The sequence below is a fragment of the Gossypium arboreum genome, chromosome 4, assembly GCF_025698485.1.
Source record: "Gossypium arboreum isolate Shixiya-1 chromosome 4, ASM2569848v2, whole genome shotgun sequence".
Lineage (NCBI taxonomy): Eukaryota > Viridiplantae > Streptophyta > Magnoliopsida > Malvales > Malvaceae > Gossypium > Gossypium arboreum.
The window spans coordinates 65,486,343-65,507,011 of NC_069073.1; the positions used below are offsets into that span (position 1 = coordinate 65,486,343).

Consider the following 20,669-nt stretch of genomic DNA (forward strand, 5'->3'; position numbering starts at 1 on the left):
TGGCTATGGATTTTAGGGAAAATTTAGGGATTAGGAAATTTGTGGAATTGGAAGGGGGGGAATGGCTAAGTATCGGGCAAGGCAATAGGATAAAATGAAAGAGAGGAAAACGACCATATTTTGCTAAAAGAATTGGACCTTTTGTGGCGTTTCTAAAAATCGCCGCTAAACCCACTTAACTGCACACTAAAACGGCGACGTTTTAACTATTATAAATTTTTTTTTGCAACGTTTTGCTAATTCTAATCTATTGTGGCGTTTCCATACTAGCGCCGCTAAATGCATCTCAAAACGGAAACGTTTCAGTTAATGTACATTTTTTTTTGCGGCGTTTTTCAAAAATGCCGCCAAAGAAACATGACAAAACGGGACAGTTTAACATTGTTTCAAAAATTCCGGCGTTTGGCACCCTTGTGCCGCTAAAGATGCATAGTAAAATGGCGTCGTTTTAATTAATAAAAATATGAATTTTGCGGCGTTTTCAAATAAACGCCGCTAATGTTACTCTATTGCGGCGTTTTTTGTATTAGCGCCGCTAATCCCTCTAAACAAACAATGCCGTTTAGTTTAAAGTAATATGCTTGTTTGCGTCGTTTTTGTCTAAAACTCCACTAATACATTCAATAGTAATAAATTTTTATAGTTTAATTATTTATTAAATTGCTTTAAATTAATTTTTGTTTTGCTTCTAACAATATATTTAATTTGTAAACCCGATACCCAATACCCTAAACCCTAATTCCATGTACCCTAAATCCGTAATCATAAACGCTTTAGATTCTTATTGCTTGTTTAAACCCTAAAGTAATTTGATTTTTTCTCATTTTTATCAATACTCCTTACCTTAAAACCATATATAATACTCTAAACATGTACTAGCTAAGACCTCTTAAACCCTAAATAATAAACCACAAACAACAAATTTTAAAAAACTAAACCCCAAATCCAAAATAACAAACCATAAACTTAACATAATGACCATTAAACCCTAAACCATAAAAAACCTAAATTGTAGACCTTAAACCTTACATATTAAACACTAAACCCAAAAATAAATTTAATCAATACTAAGTATTGCTTCCGCAATTTATTACAAACATAAGCTTTTACATTAATATCCATGTATATACACATCAACATCCATGTGAATATTTTTTGGGGGTTTAGGGTTTGGGGTTTATGGATTAGTACTGTTTAAGGTCTATATATATATGTTTTTAGAATTTAGGGTTTAATGTTTAAGGTTTAGGGGTTTGGAGAAAGCCATACGGCGTCGATTTTAACAGCTTGATAACTTAAATGAAAATTTTTAAATAGTGTAGTAATCAATTTGTAACTTTTCTTAATTAAGTAACTAAAATGAAACTTTCTCATAGCTAAGTAAATGGTGTAGTTTATATTTTTTATAAAGTCAGTTTCAAATATCAAAATAAAATCGAATTCAAAACAAAAATAAGAAAATAATATGAAAATTAAATCGAATCAAATTGAAATGAGTGTCGGTTACCGTACTCGAAAATGGCTGCTCAATTTTTTATGGCGTTTGGATAAAAAATGGCGCTATATATCAACTTTTTGCGGCGTTTGTTAAAAAAATGCCGCTATTTCTCAGTTTTTAGCTGCATTTGGACTATAAACGCCGCTATTTCTGAGTTTTTAGCGGCGTTTGAACCAAAAACACCGCTATTTCTGAGCTTTTAGTAGCGTTTGGACTAAAAACGCCGCTATTGCTCAGTTTTTAGCGGCGTTTGGATTAAAAACGCCGATATTGCTCAGTTTTTTGCAACGTTTTACTGAAAACGCTGCTAATGCATAATATTTGCGGCATTTTTTGGCAAAACGCCACTAAAAACGCCGCTAAGGCCCTATTTTCTTGTAGTGTATGAGCCATTTTATGCTCTCTTTAACGACGGCATACCAACAAGCAGACGATCACAAACTCATACAACTCAGCAAGACGGTTGGTAGTAAGTTGGCATATTGGGATCTGTTATCTAGTTAATAGCAGATCAGGTCTATCAGCAGGGGCTATTAGGATTATAGACTAAGATCACTCGTTCCCTCTTTTTGCAGGATCTTGTCTGCATACAAATTCCAAGTTCCACGATATACTGCTTTTTTATGATAACTAATGGTTAAATTGATTTCTACTCAAGTTACAAAGGGAATAGTGATTACAAATTGACAAAAAAAATGGAACAAAATCTTTACTAGGAAAAATGGTGTCCGGTAGAAACTAAAACCTGTTTGGAAGGACATTAGTATCCTTCTGAAACAGATTCGACTACAAGAACAAAGAGGATACATCCGCTAAACTTCCTCATATGGGGAGTAGCAATGCAAACATCAACTGGAGCTATTATTCCTTGGCACTAACTATTCTCCTGTTCTTCTATTGTTTTTGCTCTTGTGCCAAAAAAAAATTTTCTATCCGAAAATATTTCCATTAAAAATATTAAGAACATTTATGATCAACTATTACGAAGACATTTCTTTTTTCTTGGGCTAATTAAAGGCTCTGTTTTAAGGTGTTTTTTTTTTTAAGGAAAACTATTTTTGAAGTTGGTTGCATGCAAAATGACAAATATATTAACATCGAATAGGATAATAGTTTATGTTGCATTTTATCTTCATAATAGGATAATTGTTTATGTTGCATTTTTATTTATAATATATATTTTAAAATTAGAAATTTTAAATATAATTTTTTAGGCTTAATTTTAGTTTAATGGTATAAAAGTTCTCAAGATTTTTCATTTAAAAATCAATAATAACCCTTCCAATTTTTGTCCCAATTAAGCCTTGAATTGACAAATTTGACCAATGAAACCTTTTATCCAACATTGATTATTAAAAACAAATAGCTATGCCGATGTGGCCATTAACAAACCCATGTTAGGTAATAAATTTTGACGAGGCAATCTACATCAACACCAATGGCTAGCATGACTATTACAAAATTATCACATCAATAGAAATAAAAAATTTAAATTTTAAAAAATAAATTTATTTTAAAAATAAATCCAGATGAATCTAAACAAATAGTTGCACATGTATATTTAAATTTGGACATCTTTATCCATATTCATTTTGGATTTATAATATATATAGAGAGAGAGAGAATTTATAAAAATAATTAAAATTAATTAAAATAAAAATCATAAAATTATAAAAATATAGAAAAATTAATAAAGTTAATTAAAATCATAAAAAAATATAGAAATATATAGAAATCATAATAAAAATAAAAATTGCATCTTTTCCATATATATTCGATGAGTTAATAAAAATAAACAACCAAAAGAGATTACATTCCGTCTCTTGTATGTTTATTTATTTCTTCCTTCAAAAACATATTCGCAAGAGTGATTACCTAACAAACATGTTCTTTGATATTTCAAATCAATTAATTTTTCATATAATATATTTCAAATTAGGATACAACATTTCCTATTGAAATATAAGAATGTAAAATGTAAATATAATTTAATGACATGTAAGTACACATACCAATATAAGAAGCTAAATAAAATTTAAAATATAGACTGAATCCTTTCAAACTGAAGTAAATGATTTTTTTAACAAGATTATAGTCTAATTGTAAATTTCATTTTTTTATAACTTTTAATGATTTTTTATGTTTTTTATAATTTCTAAAAGAAATTTTATTTCTAATCATTTTATAATTACAAAATAAATTTAAACAAATAGGTGTCTAAATTTCAAATTAACTTTAACATCCATTTGTTTAAATTCATTATTGAATTATTATTTTATAATAATTTTTATTTTTGAATTTTTAAAATTTTTACTAACATAACACTACCACATCAAATTTTTAAAATCTATGACCTGCATGACTTCGACTTTCCTAGTATTTCCGGTTCCATCAATGACCTCTAATTATGAAAGTAGAAAACAAAGCATCTTTGGGTAGTTTAGCAGCTCTAGACTTCTTTTTGCTCTTCCATGGCTGTCGTTGAGATTCGGTTTAACGAGGGAAAAAAAGAAAAAAAAAATCCCTTGAACAGGCTCAAGATCAACAAGGTGAAAAGGCACAGCTATGTCAGACTGAAGCTCAAAGGAAACCTTTCGTACATTAGAATGGATTTGTATGGAGAATCTTACCCTTTCATCTAGCTGCACATGCATAAAAATGAGTTAAGCATAAACGATAATAACCACTTTACGAACTTTAATTTTATGAAACAAAACTGGAGTTGCATTTGAAGTCCCCTCGTCATCCTCCTCAATTTTGTAGAGCTTTACAATGATAATGGAGCATGTACTCATCTGAAACCATTCGTTATAAAATCAAACGCAATAAATCCGTTCTAGTACTTCACCATTCCAGCACTCTGAGCCTTTCCTAAAACTGACTCTATGTCACCATGAAACAAACCAAGTTTTTGTGCCACGGAGAAACCGCTATACATGCCATCAACTGCCGCACTTACAATCCCACCAGCATAACCTGCTCCTTCACCAACTGGGTAGAGCCCTCTTAAAGACATGCTCTCGTAGGTGTCACTGTCACGTGGAATCTGAATGGGAGAGCTAGTTCTAGTCTGAAAGAAAGAACAAAATTTTAGAGAATGGCGAACAAGACAATTAAAGTTATAAGCTGCAATTCAATTGAATATTGTCCTAAAATAACATGTTAATTACCACGTAAAAGGAGCACAAATGAACAAGAGAAATTGTTGATCAATTTTCTCAAAGCTTGGAGTGTCGAACATCCATACTTGGATTGCACAACATGGCAAAGTAAACTAGTGGATATAGTATTGACTTAGGTGTTGTACATCAGGCAACAGCTTAATGTACAAGCCTAACTTCGTACTAAATAGATGCTTTGAATGGAAATTCAGTGTATTTGAGCTTGTAACATTCCCACCGAAAACTATTCCATCTCTTGCTCTTAGAGTTCTTGGTTGATTTTAGATCAACATCCAACAACTAATATCAGAGCTATATTAGTCTTATTTGAGTAAACATAGGAAGTGTTTTCCGAGAGAAACAAGCAGGAAAACTTTTACCAAATGCCACCAAACATTACAAACACTAGAAAACTATTGTATTTGGTTGTGAACATCAAGCATTAGCTGCAGCTTATGACTTATTGGGAGTGGTGGAGACAAAGACGATACTCCACCTTTGAAGGCCAATCCTACAACTGCTCAAATCAAGCAGCATATAGGGAAGTTTGCCAAAGAACTTAAGGCTGTTTACACAATTTATTGAAGAAAATAACTTTCTTTTCACTATCCTCTATTCTTTCTACTATTCTTTTCACGATAGATGCTCTGAATGGAAATTTAGAGTGCATTTAAAAAGCCATCTGGAAATTGATTTGTATGTAGTACTTGCTAGTAATTACACACTATTGCATGTTTGGGTAGGCACTATAATTATTGAGTCTCACTGAATTAGATTTAATTAGAGCACCCCAATTACACTCTCCAATTTTTAGGGAGAGCGTGAGAATTGTAGTACCTACCCTATGGCTTTTCAAATACGCTCGTACATGAGTTAAGTTTAAAAAGGTAATTTTATACAATAATATTATTTTAATTTTAGAATATATATATATATTGTTTTTTAAAATATGATTATATGTTATTTTACTAATCTTGTTTACATAATTTGAAATTTTTATTGATGAAAGATAATTTCTTATATATTTTGACTTACTAATCTTGTTTACATAATTTGAAATTTTTATTGATGAGAGATAATTTCTTATATATTTTGACCTACTAAATGATTAACTAAATTACACTGTATTTATTAAAAATATTTATACTACATTTAATTAAATTACATAGTATTTATTATTAATTATTTACACTTGGTCAAAGATCCATCGATGATAATAATGAGTACATATTTAATGTTACAGAGAATAACTCAACATGGAATGCTACAGTAATTAGATAAAATTGCCTAAGTTGTTTATTTTTCTTGTCAATCTTAATATTAACAATATTTTTAATACTTTTTGAACTAACCGTATTTTTAATACTTTTTGAACTAACATATTATATACAACTGTTTGATTTTAGATTTTGTTATTGAGTGAGAGAATTTTTGCTACATATTAATGATAATTTTATAATAATTAATATCTTTTAGAATTTAAAATTATGTTGTATAATTACTATTTATACTACCAAACATAACATATAGAATTAAGATATAATTACACTCTATTAGTCAAACACGTATTGAAAATTAGAATTTTAAGTGATTTCAAGAGAGGGTAATTATTACTCTAGTAATTAAACTTTCATCTAATTACTCTATGGTGTCCAAAGATACACTTAGTGTGTCAGCTTACAAGCTTTCCTACTAAGAACTCTTCTCCCTCTACGTTATCTTTAAAAAATTTTTCTGTTCTTTGTTTGATTTAAGATTTTTTTTTTTAAATCCACTAAAGATATGTGAAATGCTTAAAGAAAACTTATCGAGATCAACAACATTACATTCACTAACTGTTCTAGTTGTATGCACTCTAGCGTGTGTGGATTTTTTTCCTTTTTGGTTTGGTTTTTTTGGGCGGGGCGGGGGGGTTGAAAATGTTATGGAATGATATTGTGACCAAGGTTTAATTTAATGAACATGTTGCAAAGAGCCAGAAAACATGGTATTGGACTGGCCAAATGGGGAGAAAATTCATATAGAAAACGCCAACCAGTTTGAGATTACGGGCATTAATTTGCATGAAGAGACAATTATTCATTTATAAAATATATCATAGACAAATTAAAAAATGAGCTTAGGAAGTATGAGAAGCAAAATCCAATCTAATAACAAATGCAATAAAAAAATATTAAATATAAAAAGAGAAGTATAGTTTCATTATCAAAATTAAAATGAAAAAAAGAAAAGGAGGAAAGGAAAGTGTAGTAAAAAATTGGCTACCTCAACTCCGTGAAGAAGGGCCTCCTTCGAGATAAATCCAGGTAGCTGAAAGTTCCATAGGTTGGAGAAAAAGAAAGCTTCTTAAGTTTAGCTTGGATATTAGTAAAAAGAATTGAAGTTGCGAGGTGATTCTTATTAGGGAAATATAAAAGACCTCTTTATCAAACATTGCAATAGAATAGCGTAAAGCATCTGTCATATAAATTGGGAACAATTCATGGAGACTTGCTGCCTTCACTCCTAGGCGGTAGCTTGATGACGGCATAGATGTTACTGATAAAATAAGGTAAGTCTTAGCTAGGTGAAAAGTAAAAGCAAAAGGCATGCTGGAACCGATAAAAAAAATGTTACCTGATACTTTATTATCCAAAAAATCAGAAACAGTCTGCACAGGCACCACAAAATTTCCCCCACCCATTATGGCTGCTCTTCGCTCAAATTCCCTCTGAATTATGAAATAATAAAATGGATTTAAAGTGTTTTAGTAAAACCTGGATATTTTTATGACATAATCTTTTGGAAATCACAAACTGCAAGCAGGTGAAAGGTAACTCAACAAAGATTATGAAGTTATTGTACTCTATAATTCATGGAAGAATAAAATTCCCCATAGGGGTGTAAGAAGATTCTGATATAAAGCTGCTCTTAACCCCTGTAAGTCCACTGGCCAAAGAAAAAACCATTTTAAGTCTAGCAGAAAATTATACCTATGCGGAAGTCACTATGGTAAGTCCTACAGTACCTTGATTCCCTTCGAATAAAAAAGATGAGAACAGAAAGTCTACCTGAAATTCAACCCCAGCAAGGGGTCCGTGGAAATTCAATGCATTAAAATCCTTTGTTGAAACAGTCACAACAAGGGCAGCATTTGCCCACCTAGATGCACGGCGAGAAAATGACATCCCATTGATACAGATCTCTGATGGGCTTGTACTAGTGAGAACAACCTGCAACTCCAAATATAAGTGATACCAACTGCAGATTCTCCAGAGATTTTTCTAATATTTATGATGACATCCTAATACAATTTCATGAAAATTCCTTCTGATAAATTAGCTACAGCTTGTATGACATTCTTGTAACTTTCATCCATCAACTTATTTTAAACTTAACACATGTTAACGTAGTCATGTGTAGGAAGTATGGTTAGATTTTGGGTATATACATATATATGTGCAAATTACAAAAAAAAAAAAAAAAAAGGAATGGCATCAATTATGTTCTTCGCAAATAGAGACATTCATTAGTTAAGGAGGAAAAATTGCACAGTAGAGGTTGCCAGGTAAGATAAGAAGCAAAATTATCATCACTAATAGAGTGTTAAAAATAATCAAAATGTACATTGCAAATTGGATAAACAAAATGAAAAACATACCTGCCCACCAGGGCACATGCAGAAAGAATAACAACTACGATTTGTAGATTCCGACTTGAGTGGTGAATTCTTGTCCTTGTCATTAACATACTGTACAACCTTATAATCTGCAACTGGTACCTTCCCACGTCCACTGCAAACTTCATTGGCCAATGCAGAATACTGTCCACATGAACAGTTAGGATTTTAGAAATATAGCAACAATTTTATAAGCAAGAGACTTCACATTGTTACAGTGTGTTATTTTATGTTTATTCATATCTGCATTCTTTCTTCATAAACTTTATAAATAAACTATCAAATGGTTTGTTTGCAATGAAAAACTAAATTTCACTCGTCTATTCTGATTCATAAGAAGTCATATATTAAAGGGGAACTGCCTCAACAAATCATCAAGATTACCTAAAATCTGAGGCAAAATGAAGCCGTATGATAATTTGATGCATGATTGAAGCAGTAACATTGGGAAAATAAGCTTTAAATTTGAACATCAAAATCTCTACAATGGTAAGAATTTTTTAAGCTTATGTTGAAATTTAATATTTCTTAGAAAAATGGAGCACATGTTAAAGGACAAAGCATGATATGAAGAAAGAAAATAGAGAAACAGAAAGGAGTGAAAGAACCTAGCCGTTCCATTTCATTCAAAATACTACCCTTCAAGAAGTACAATGTTGATCTTCACCATTTTCAAAGTTCATATATGTAAGAAATGATTTATGAGATTCCTAAAACTTGCAATATGTTACAGACTGTAATTTGATTAGATAATAGCTGCAGACATGATTGTAGGGATAGATTAACAGATTCTTAGGAATCAAATAGATTAATATTATTTTATTATTTCCTTGTACAGATTTCTCATCTATGTAGAGTACAGATTTCTCATCTATGTATAAATACTCTTTTAAATCAGTAGTAAAATACATCATTTTCTCTCATCTTCCATGTCTTATAACACAATAACATGCATCATGTTGAAGAAATTCTTTTACAGCCAAGCTAGACTATGGACCAAAAAATTTATCTTAAATATAATGAATACCATTTACCAGATTAAGAAGGAAAAGTAAAACTGCATGCATCTAAAAAACTACATTATTGAGAATGAAAATGATCACCACCATTTCATTCTCTTCTCAGACTCAACAGTGTGACAACAAACCTTAGATAATGATAAAGATTGAAGTACCTGTTACAGCTTATCTCAGCTAATCTCATTACTGATTTTTAGGATTAGATTAGCTTAACATTAGGATTATTGATTTAATGTATTAATTATGTTTCCTTAGTTAGGCCTACTCTTTTAGTATGAATAGCCATGTAAATTTTTCTGTTGGAATATACAAGAGGGTATCAAGACCTTGAGAATCCAGATTTAGGGAGCCTACTTTTTTTAAAATCCCCAAACCCTAGAAAATCCAATTTGGTACTCTTCATTTTTTGGCATTTTATTTTTTTGCTCACCGCCCCCTTCAATAGAGTCACAGTCTCATCTCCGACGAAACCTCAAAATCCAGTGACCAAACTCCCTACGCGTGGCTCTCACGCGCCAACCACATCTTCAGCGTACTTGCTCACACTCCGGCGCGTGCAGCTCACATCCATCGAGTTTGATTCTCCGACCACCATCGTTAGCTTTGTTTTCATTACTGCTATTGGCTCTTGTGGTGCATTTTGTTTTTGAGAAAAAAAATGACAGAATTCAAAAAATTTATTATTTATGATAACCCCTCGAATCCAACATCCAATTTTGTGAAGTCAGGTAATGTTTTTAATACTTATATTAATACTGACTCATAGATTATTGATTCTAGCGCGAATAGACACATGGTAGGTTCCTCTAAAAGTTCTTTAAACTACTTCCCAAGTCAAACAAAAGAAAGTGTCATGATAACTGATGGGTCTTTACTTCTATAACTGGATCAATTTCTATCAACTGTACACCCAATATTAAACTATCCTCTGTATTACATGTTCCACATTTTTCGGTTAACCTTTTATCTGTTAGTGCCATCACAAATACCTTAAACTGTAAAATTAAGTTTTTTCCTAATCATTGTGTATTCCAGGACCTTCAAACAGGGAAGAAGATTGACAATGATAGATTGCATGATGGCTTATATATGTTGGAGAGTAGCAGTGAATCTGTCCAAGCCTGTTTTGGAAATAATAAGGTTATCAACCAAGAAATAATGCAGTGGCATAAGCAGTTAGGACACCTATCATTCTTTGTTATGAAAAAGTTCTATCCCGGATTATTTTCAAAGACTCGATTTGATTCATTGTTTTGTGAAGCTTGTGAGTTTGCTAAACACACTAAAAATTCTTATCCTTTGAGAAATAATAGAAGTAATATTCATTTTATGACTATTCATTCTGATGTTTAGGGACGAACTCGACATACGTCATTATCTGGTAATTGGTGGTTTGTTACTTTTATTGATTGTTGCACTAGGATGACTTGGGTGTATTTGCTAAAATTGAAAAATGATGTGTTTAAATGGTTCCAATCTTTTCATAAAATAGTGTGCACTCAATTTTATGCTAAGATACAGTTTTTTAGAACTGAAAATGGTACAAAGTACAATTTTTATACCTATTTGGAATCTTATGGGATAATTTATCAAACTTGTCCCGATACTAGTTCACAGAATGGGGTTGCTGAAAGGAAAAACAGGCAATTTGCTAGAAGTCGTTAGATCTCTTATGTTTTCCATGAAGCTTCCAAAACCATTTTGGGGGATACAATTCTTGTAGCCACCCACCTTACAGAACCCTTAATTTCAAGTCCCTTGGAAACTTTACAAGGTAAAAATTTTGTTCCTCCTAGGATATTTGGATGTGTCTGTTATGTCCATGATCGGAAAGCAAAAAATTAGATCTATGAGCCCTTAAATGCGTGTTCATTGGGTATTCTCCAACAGAAAGGTTATAAGTGTTATCATCCTCCTTCACGAAGAACTTTCGTTAGTATGGATGTTACATTCAGAGAAACCGAGCCCTATTATGGTATGACAATTACCTCTTCAGGGGGAGAACAATGAGAGAGAAGAAGTGATACCTGGCTCAATAACTATTGAAAACCTTATTCCAGAAAGCACCATTGTTCAAGGGAAAGTTACTGCTCAAGGGGAGACTACTGTTCAAAAGGAGATTGTAGGGCGTTTGGACAAACCAGATTTAAATAACTATTCAAGAAGGCTTAAAATAGAAGAAGTCATCATGCAACCTACTATGTGCCAAGAATCTTCCTCTTCTGGTGAGTTACCTTCTTAATGATTTAGATAAACCTATTGCCCAAAGAAAAGGTGTTAGATCCTGTACTAGACACCCTATGTCAAACTCTATCTCTTATGACTCTTTGTCCCCTACCTATAATGCCTTTGCCTTGTCTTTTGTGTCTATTCCACAGGATTGGCGTGAAGCATTTGAAAATCCCAAGTGGAAAGAAGCCATGGTTGAAGAAATGAAGGCACTAGCAAAGAATGAGACTTGGGAGCTAGTAATTCTTCTAGTAGAAAAGAATTTGGTAGGATGCAAATGGGTGTTTACTGTTAAACACAAGTTTGATGATTCGATTGAAAGGTACAAAGCCAGTTTGATTGCTAAAGACTTCACTCAAACTTATGGAGTAGACTATCAAGAGACGTTTGCCCCTGTTGCCAAAATGAATACCATCAGAATTTTATTATCTCGTGCAACCAACCTTGACTAGAGCCTACAATAATTTGATGTGAAGAATGCATTCCTACATGGAGACTTAGAAGAGGAAGTATATATGGAGATTCCTCCTGGATTTGATGATGCAAAAACACAAGGGAAAATATGCATATTGAAGAAAGCCTTGTATGGATTGAAACTATCTCCCAGAGCATGGTTTGACAGATTCCGCAAAGTTGTGATCACTTTGATTATCAACAAAGCAATGCTGATTATACCATTTTCAAGAAATATCACAAGGGTTGTATATGTTGATGACAAAGTAATGACAGGAGACGATGAGGAAGAAATGGCTCGACTGAAACAATGTTTAGCTTGAGAATTTGAAATAAAAGATCTAGGGAAGTTGCAATATTTCCTAGGAATTGAAGTTGTCAAATCAAAGAAAATACATCCTAGACCTCTTGATTGAGACAGGTATGATGGGATGCAAACGCGCACAATCACCTATAGAAAGCAATCATAAGTTGCAAGTTGGAATGGGAGAGCCAGTGAATAAAGAAAGATATCAAAGGCTGGTTGGTAGACTAATTTATCTCTCACACACTAGACCTAACGTAGCATATCCAGTTAGTTTGGTAAATCAGATTATGCATGATCCTTGAGAGTCTCATATGCAGGCTGTCTTTCGCATTCTATGCTACCTAAAGTCTGCCCCAGGAAAAGGTCTCCTCTTTTCTAAACATGGTCATCTCCAGATAGAAGCTTTTACAGATGCAGATTGGGCTGGATCTCTGGATGATAGGAGGTCTACATCTGGATATTGCACACTTGTGGGAGGAAAGTTAGTCACTTGGAGAAGCAAGAAGCAAAGTGTGGTTGCTCGGTCAAGTGTTAAGGCAGAATATAGAACCATGGCTCAAGATGTTTGCGAGCTATTGTGGTTATTAAAAGTTATGGAGGAATTAAAGTTGTCGAATAAAAGAGAATTATCCTTATTTTGCGACAACAAGGCTGCCATCAGTATAGCCCAACACCTAGTACAACATGATCAAACAAAGCACATAGAAATTGATCAGCACTTCGTCACAGAAAAGTTGACTGTCGGCATCTTGGGCTTAAGTAATGTAGCCTCTGACAAGCAATTAGCTGATGTGTTCACTAAAGGACTTAACAACAAAAGCTATCATAATTTGGTTTGCAAATTGGACACATGTGACATCTATGCACCAATTTAAGGGGAGTGTTGACAGCTTATCTCAGCTAATCTCTTTACTGATTTGTAGGGATTAGATTAGCTTAAAATTGAGATTATTGATTTAATGTATTTAGTATAAATAGCCATGTAAATTTTTCTGTTGGAATATAATTAGAATGCAACTGACAAGAGATAGTAAGCTATAAGCATAGACAATTCAGAAACCTCAACTTTTATTAACTAATTTGCAGAAAACAATTAGAAAGAAATATGTAAAAAACCTGTATGTTGTTGATTAGTTCCTGAGGATGCTCTACCCGCAAACCAACCTGTTCCAAGAAAGTTACCGAGACAATCAATAACAAGAAGAACTCAAACTCAGGCATTTTTACCAAGTTTTACTCATTTCTGAATGACAATGCTAAGAGCACAAAAGCAGACCCCAGAAATTATACAAATAGAATCTTGCTCTCAATATCACTGTGAAATGACAACATAAACTATGCAATTTCCACTAGACATTGGTGCGAATTGCATACTCACCATCAGAACTTGGAAGAAAAGAAAAAAGAAAAAGCAACTGAGGGTTGGAAAGAGAGAAATAAACAGCCAACAATTCTCCAAAACTGTTAAAAGACTGTTTTAGACATGTGTTATGTTTCTTTATGTCTGTGTTTACATACCTGAGAATATCTTTAAGCAATTGAGGTTGGAAGAGAGAAATAAACAGCAAACAACTCTTCCAAAACTCTTAAAAAGAACCGTGTTTCAGACATGCTTCAGGCATCTCAATGTCTGTGTTTACCTACCTGAGAATATATTTAGATTTTTTTTTTTTAATTTGCTTGAACATGCTGCACTTAAATAGGTATAATTTGGAGAAGTAAAAGAAAAAAAATAGTTCTATAGTAAAACTTAATAAGTAAAAGAAGAGAAATGGTAGTCGTAAGAGAATGGTCCATCAAAACACCCTACTTTAAGACAAAACAAGCTACCCTTTGAATTCAAACTTCCCATATCTTGATATAACAATCACATCTTTTTAGCCACTGCAAGATCAACAGATTTCAATTATCAAAATGATGCTCACAGCAGTAGATTTGATGCATTAGCATCACATTAACTGTAAGCAATGTTTGTTGAAGCTCGGGAGCATAAGTACGGTACAAGTGGAAACACAGGGAAATGAATGTTCAGGCAATGATATACTAACAAAGCAAAGTTGAAAAATTAACGAAGAACTCACAGCAAAATCTTTTGGAATCAAATCCACGTTATGAGAAAGAAGAATTTGATATATGTCACGTGCAGAATGTCCAACAGCAAGGATAACCGCATCAAATCCCAACTTCTTGCAATCTGACTTCAATTTATTTGTTGAATCAGAGACTTCCACACCCACTACATGTCCATTCTGTATGAGCAGATCATCTACCCTCATTCCAAACCTGATATCCACCTAAGGCATAAGAAAAAGAGCAAAATTAGAATCAAATCTACATTAACAAAGTGGAATTTATCCGATATATACTATAATTTCAAAAGGAGAGAAGCAACAATGAGACTCACACCCAATGATTGAAGATGTTGGCGGAAGTTACGGAGTAAAGGAACTAGCCTATCGGTTCCCAAATGAGGCTTTCCATCAACCAATATACTTTTTGGAGCACCAAAGTGAACCAAAGTGTTCATGATCTGAGATAAAACTATTTGTCAGTCAATCTATTCTGTGACTAATGCACAATGCAATGTGAAGGAGAAAAAAAAAATCATATTAGCAAATACGGACAGCATGCAAATGAAAATTGAATATCATCCCAGGAGAGAAAAAAACTGTACTACAAAAAGAAAAGAGACATTTAAGAATACAAATTTGGAGACAACTTTTTAAAAGAAAAAAAAAGATGAGGAAGTGGGCAATTAAAATGAGATATCTATAGGAATAGCTCTAACCATCAAAACACAGTCACTGTTTCGTCCAATTCTGGTTACCAGTTTTCCATCACTCCATGTACCTGCACCACCCTGTCATTCATAAGTCCTTAACATGACTTGAAAGTGAAACATGAAGAAAAACATAAAATCTCAAAGCCAGCAGAGAACAAACTGAAGTTGGTATAAACAAAAACAGATATAAAACTCAGTATGATCATTTCTCAGCTCAAAGCTCTAACATGTACATGCACTTTCTGAAAAAGGGGGTAGCTCAAGATATGTGCTCTTCTATAATCCATGCAAGTTTCACAGGCAACAGTAAAAGACTAGGATGCCCAACCAACCAAGCCATTCTTTGCCAATTGCTTCTTAAATTCTTTATGAACATGTAATCTTAGAGTCATATGCTATATATCTAGATAACCTAAAACGCATAACAATCACCAAAATGCATTTATGAGCAGGGCACTGAATCAGAAATGAGAACAAATCCTCTTGTTGAAAAAAAAGCATGTAAAACACGGTTTTATGACCTCAGTCCAAGTAGTAAACCTACAATACCTATCAACGTAAAATATCAGATTTATTCACTAAGCACCTAGGATCAACTTTTCTTTCCAATGTGTAACTATGTATTATTGAGGAAGAAAATAAAACCCAGGGCAACTAGAATAAAGCGTGACAAATTAAAAGCTTGAGCTTTAAAATATTGTTTGTCCTAAGATAACAACTTCATATTGGGAACGAGATCTATATCACACCTTGACATAGTTACTTCACTCTGTTGCCTGGCTGAACAGGCACTAGAACCCTAAAGCCTTAAATGCGAATACTGTATCTCCTACTCCCTTGCCCAAGAAATTTCTCAAACTGAATAAAAAAAAAAAGAATATATATATATATATTTCCTGAGCAGATTCACCAATTTAGATCTAACTAAGATAGTTAGCTATATTTATATTAATAAGAATGCTCATACAGTTGCATAAAATTCAATTATAAATAACCATCTCTTGGATCAGAGAGCCTAAATTAAGAGCTAGCCATAATCTAAGCAGCAGAATTTGCAGAATGAGAGACAATGATATCAGCAGTTACAATGCAAAAAATAATAGCAGAAGTACCAAGTGAAACGAGATATAACCTCCCCAAAACAAAAATTGCTTTCTGATTCTAAAATTCGGCGAACCACTAAGGCGCCAATGTCACGCCCCCTCCTCTCAACTGCTTGACCTCTTTCAATCAAAGTAACATCTGCACCAAATTCTGCAAGAACCAAAGAAGCAAACAAGCCAGATGGACCACTACCCACAATAGCAATTCTGGGTTTTCTCACTGTGGAACACTTGTGTGATTCACCAGAGTCAATGTTATGCCCTTGTTCTCTTGACAATGCACCATTGCTATTTTTAAAATCACGTATTATACTGGTCAAATCACGACTAATTCTTTCACGGGGCATATGTTCTATAAGCCCATCTTTTGGCTCCAACCAGGAAATGAAGTCCCATGTACGAGGTTCTAGGCTCAGCAGCTTACTGACATCCATATCCACAGTATAAACAAACTTGGCCTCCTTCAGTACCTGAAAACCATCAACAAATCAAGACAATCAAATGGATACACAACGTTTCTTGTTGTTAATGTTCTTCCTCTTCCAATAATAACCAGCTAAAGCTAAATTGTAATCAATGAAAATAAAGGGTAAAATGCAACATTCGAGAGAGATGAACATAGGTTCCAACATGCATAAATTTTCAAAATTTGTCAGTCAGAGGAATCAATTAATCTATACAAGTTAATCTGTACCAATTACTCTATACAAATTAAAATAATTCATTTCTAACGCAAAAGAAAAAAGTTTACATGCTTATTTCTAATTTCCTCAAAAATATTATTTTCCACATCTGTATTTATTATTTAGAGGTGCTTTTTCTTTCAGAATATTAATTTTTAAAAAGTAATAAACAAATTGTTCACCTTTCTTGCATCAAAAGATTTCCGAACCACTGAGAAAGCTTCTTCTGGCAACAAGGAAGCAACCTGAAATAAACCAAATTCAGAAAATAAAGGAGAGAAGATATTTCTATAAATAAAAAAAAGGTTAAAGAGAAGAGAAAATACTGGAAACTCGAGGACTTTAGCGATTTCTTGGAGCAAGCCAATATGGATATGGAGAATGTCTTTTCCGGGGTCGTTTTTGACCGAAACGGCAAGCTTGGAAAGCCTCCAGATTCCTTGGAACTTTTCGGTGACGGAGGATGGGGCTTCCTTCTGCTTCAGTTTCAGTTTCTTCTTCTCAGAAGGGTATCTCTGCTTGCCGGTTCTCTTGGCACAGAAGATTGGGACTGTTTGGCGACGAAGATGGAGGAGGCCGGGAGTGGAATTGGAGTAAGGATGGTGGAAAGGGAAGAGAAGCTTGGAAGGACATTGAAGCAGAGACGACATGGGGAAAGCAACTATTCCAAGTGCCACCTTCAGCTTGGGGATAAGGAACTTTTATTAGATATCTTTCTACGAAATGATTAACCGGTTCAAACTTGTTATTTCTTTTTAGGCATAATTCAGATATTATCCTTAATCGTATACCATTTCGTTTTAAGGGTAATACTTATTAGGATCAGTTCTCGGTTACTTTTCAAAATTACTTCTAGTTTAAATTTTTAACTGTTAAAATTTTTAACTTTTCTCTTCTAAAAATATTTTTAGTGTCTAATTATTTTTCACTTCTCTATTTTCTCTTTTCTTCTAGCTATTTAGTTACAAATATGTTAAAATCATTAATTAAAAATAAAAAATATTTTTTAAAATACAAATTACAAATATTTAATAGTTATATTTAAATATTTAAAATATAGTTTATATATTCTAATTAAATTTTATAAATAATTAATATTTATTATTTAAAATTATTTAAAATTTATATTTTATATATTAAAATATTAACAAGAAGTTATAATAATTTTTATATTCTTACTAAAATATAATAATATTAAATAATTTAAATATTATTTAAATGCATATTTGTTACTTGATAATAATATGTCTAAAATGGACATTTTATTTCTCAAAAGTACTTTTTTGACAGCAATGCTAAACACTCAAATTTTAAACTAAACTTTTCAAAAGCACTTCTCAAAAGTACTTCTCAAAAACACTTTTTCACAGCACTTTTCAAAAGCATTGCCAAACTAGCTCTTAGTCGTTCACTCATTGTTGGATTTGTTTCTTTGCATAGATTAAGTTCATAGCTACATTTCATGCATCTGCTTCAGGATGATGTCAATATTTCTCGAACTCGCAATGTTTGTACCTTTTTGTTCTTAGTAAACTTGACATGTATGTAAACACCCTTTGTCCACCCCAATTGTTAGATCCGAGGTATAGGATGTCACATATGTTGTCGGAATAACTATTGACAAAAAAATTCACAATAATATCATTATTTCACATCATAATTCATACAATTAATAACAATACAACACAGAACATCAACAACATGCTTTTCTAGGTTTCAATACGAACATACAAATGTTTTAATTCAACATGAGATCAAATAGGGATCTATTTGTAACATTTTTAAAATTTTAGCTCAAATACATCTTAAATAAATCATTCAAATATTCAATCATATCCTAAACACCTACATATAATAATATACAGATAAATTCAAGCCTTAATCGAGCTTACAAAAGCTCTTTTTGTAGACCCGAGCATGAAATGTGACCAAATTATAAAATTTTCAAAATTTCCAAATCAGGTATCAATGCCCTCACCTAGTACCAATACAAAATTTAGCTTCGATGTTTCAAAAAAGTTAACATTAAAATCAAAGTATTAATACAGTAGTAAATTATCGATACCTTCTTCATGGTATCGGTACCTTACCGTTGTATCGATACCATTTTGAGATTCCGTTGTTTTGAAAATTAAGAAAATTTGTTAAAGTATCGATATTCTTATCTAAGGTATTGAAAATTCCTATTAAGTTTGCAAAAATGTTCCTTTTGGTACCTATTTCATGCCAACAACAACAATTTATATAATTGATACATAATGCACGCTTATACCTTGTAACACCCTTACCCTACCCAAATGTTGAATCCAGGTATGAAGTGTCTCAACTGAATTGAATTGGTCCTAACCACTAATTTAAAACTTAACTATTTTAAAATTGGACTGTATTACTTTTTAATACTGGTTCTAACAACAAAAACCTTAATTTAAAATAAGAGTTTACTATCTCAAAAATCCCGAACTCTAAGGAACTATTTAATTACAATATATTCAACCCCGAGGTGGAGCCTCTAAAGGTACCTCTTTCTTATATGCATGATAACTTACTAACGATGTTTTTGGATCTAACACGGTCTAGCTTGGTACCCCTTTCCTACATGTATGGAAACTTACTAACAATGTTTTTGGATCTAACACAGTCTAGCGTGGTCCCCCTTCGAGCTCTTTATCTCGCGATTCCTGCAACTACAGATCAAACCCTTGTAAGTTCGTATGAAGTTAGTTGTAACATGGATGGATGCTTTGTTGTGGATTCTGGTAGTCGAAAGGGTGGTTTGGCACTTTTATGGAATGAAGGGTGGATGTCGTTATCCAACATCAGTCTATGAACCATATTGATTTGATTATCCGAGGTGATGGGCAAGATCAAATCAGGTTTACCGGTTTCTATGGTTATCTAGAGCAGAGTCAAGGGCACAAATCATGGGAATTAATTCAAAATATTAGTAATATGGTAAATAAGGATTGGATCGTTGGGGGTGATTTCAATGAAATACTTAATGATGTTGAAAAGTGTGGGGGAGACGGAAAGTTAAGGCAGCCATTGATTCGTTTTGAAACACTATAGAGGAGTTGTTGTTGGTGGATATTAAACTGGATAGAGGATGGTTTACGAGGAAAAATAATCAGAAGGGAAGGAAGTTGGTTAAGGAAAGGATTGACAGATTTTTGGTCTCCACTCGTTGGTTGCGTAAAGTGCCCTTTGTGTCTATGGAGGCTGTTCGTCAAGCTAGTTCGGATCACGATGCTATCTTTTTTGATACCTTTGGTCAACAGTTGAGGGATATTTTAAGGAACCCAAGATTATTTTTCAAATACAAAGCTTGCTGAGCCGAGGACAAGGAGGCTAAAGATATTATTAAAAGCGAGTAGGATCAAAGGGATGAGAATCTTTTGTCTAAAATTAAAGGGGTGGGTGCTCGTCTTCGGGATTGGCAACATCGTTGATTTAAAAGGTTAAAAAGTCATATACGCTGATTGGTTGATCGAATTGACAGACTTATCAATGGGCCTATACTGGAGTCTAATACCGATGAGTTAAAAGCTACTCGGATTGAGTTAAGGCACTTATACTTGGAAAAAGAAAAGTATTAGAGGCAAAGATCTAGGATTCAGTAGCTAAAAGATAAGGATATGGACACTTTATTCTTTCATGCTTGGGCTACTAGACGGAATAAAAGGAAAAAAATTGAGGGCTTATTTAATTCTGATAGTGTATGGGTTAAAGATCTGAGCGATGTGTGTGGGTTGGCGAAGGATTATTTTCTTTCGCTATTC

General features: G+C 33.0%; 1 protein-coding gene across 1 annotated transcript; it reads right to left on the reverse strand.

The window, feature by feature from the left end:
* Positions 1 to 4,194: 4,194 nt before the first annotated feature.
* LOC108460482 (uncharacterized) lies at positions 4,195 to 17,680 on the reverse strand. The gene is made up of 13 exons (XM_017759999.2): positions 17,220 to 17,680; positions 17,076 to 17,138; positions 16,240 to 16,680; positions 15,114 to 15,185; positions 14,730 to 14,855; positions 14,407 to 14,619; positions 13,442 to 13,489; positions 8,300 to 8,461; positions 7,710 to 7,871; positions 7,276 to 7,369; positions 7,079 to 7,197; positions 6,925 to 6,969; positions 4,195 to 4,568 (listed from the first exon to the last, which is right to left on the reverse strand). Exons 1-13 carry the CDS (start codon positions 17,541 to 17,543, stop codon positions 4,335 to 4,337), a joined length of 2,103 nt encoding a protein of 700 aa, XP_017615488.1. The 5' UTR covers positions 17,544 to 17,680; the 3' UTR covers positions 4,195 to 4,334.
* Positions 17,681 to 20,669: the final 2,989 nt, after the last annotated feature.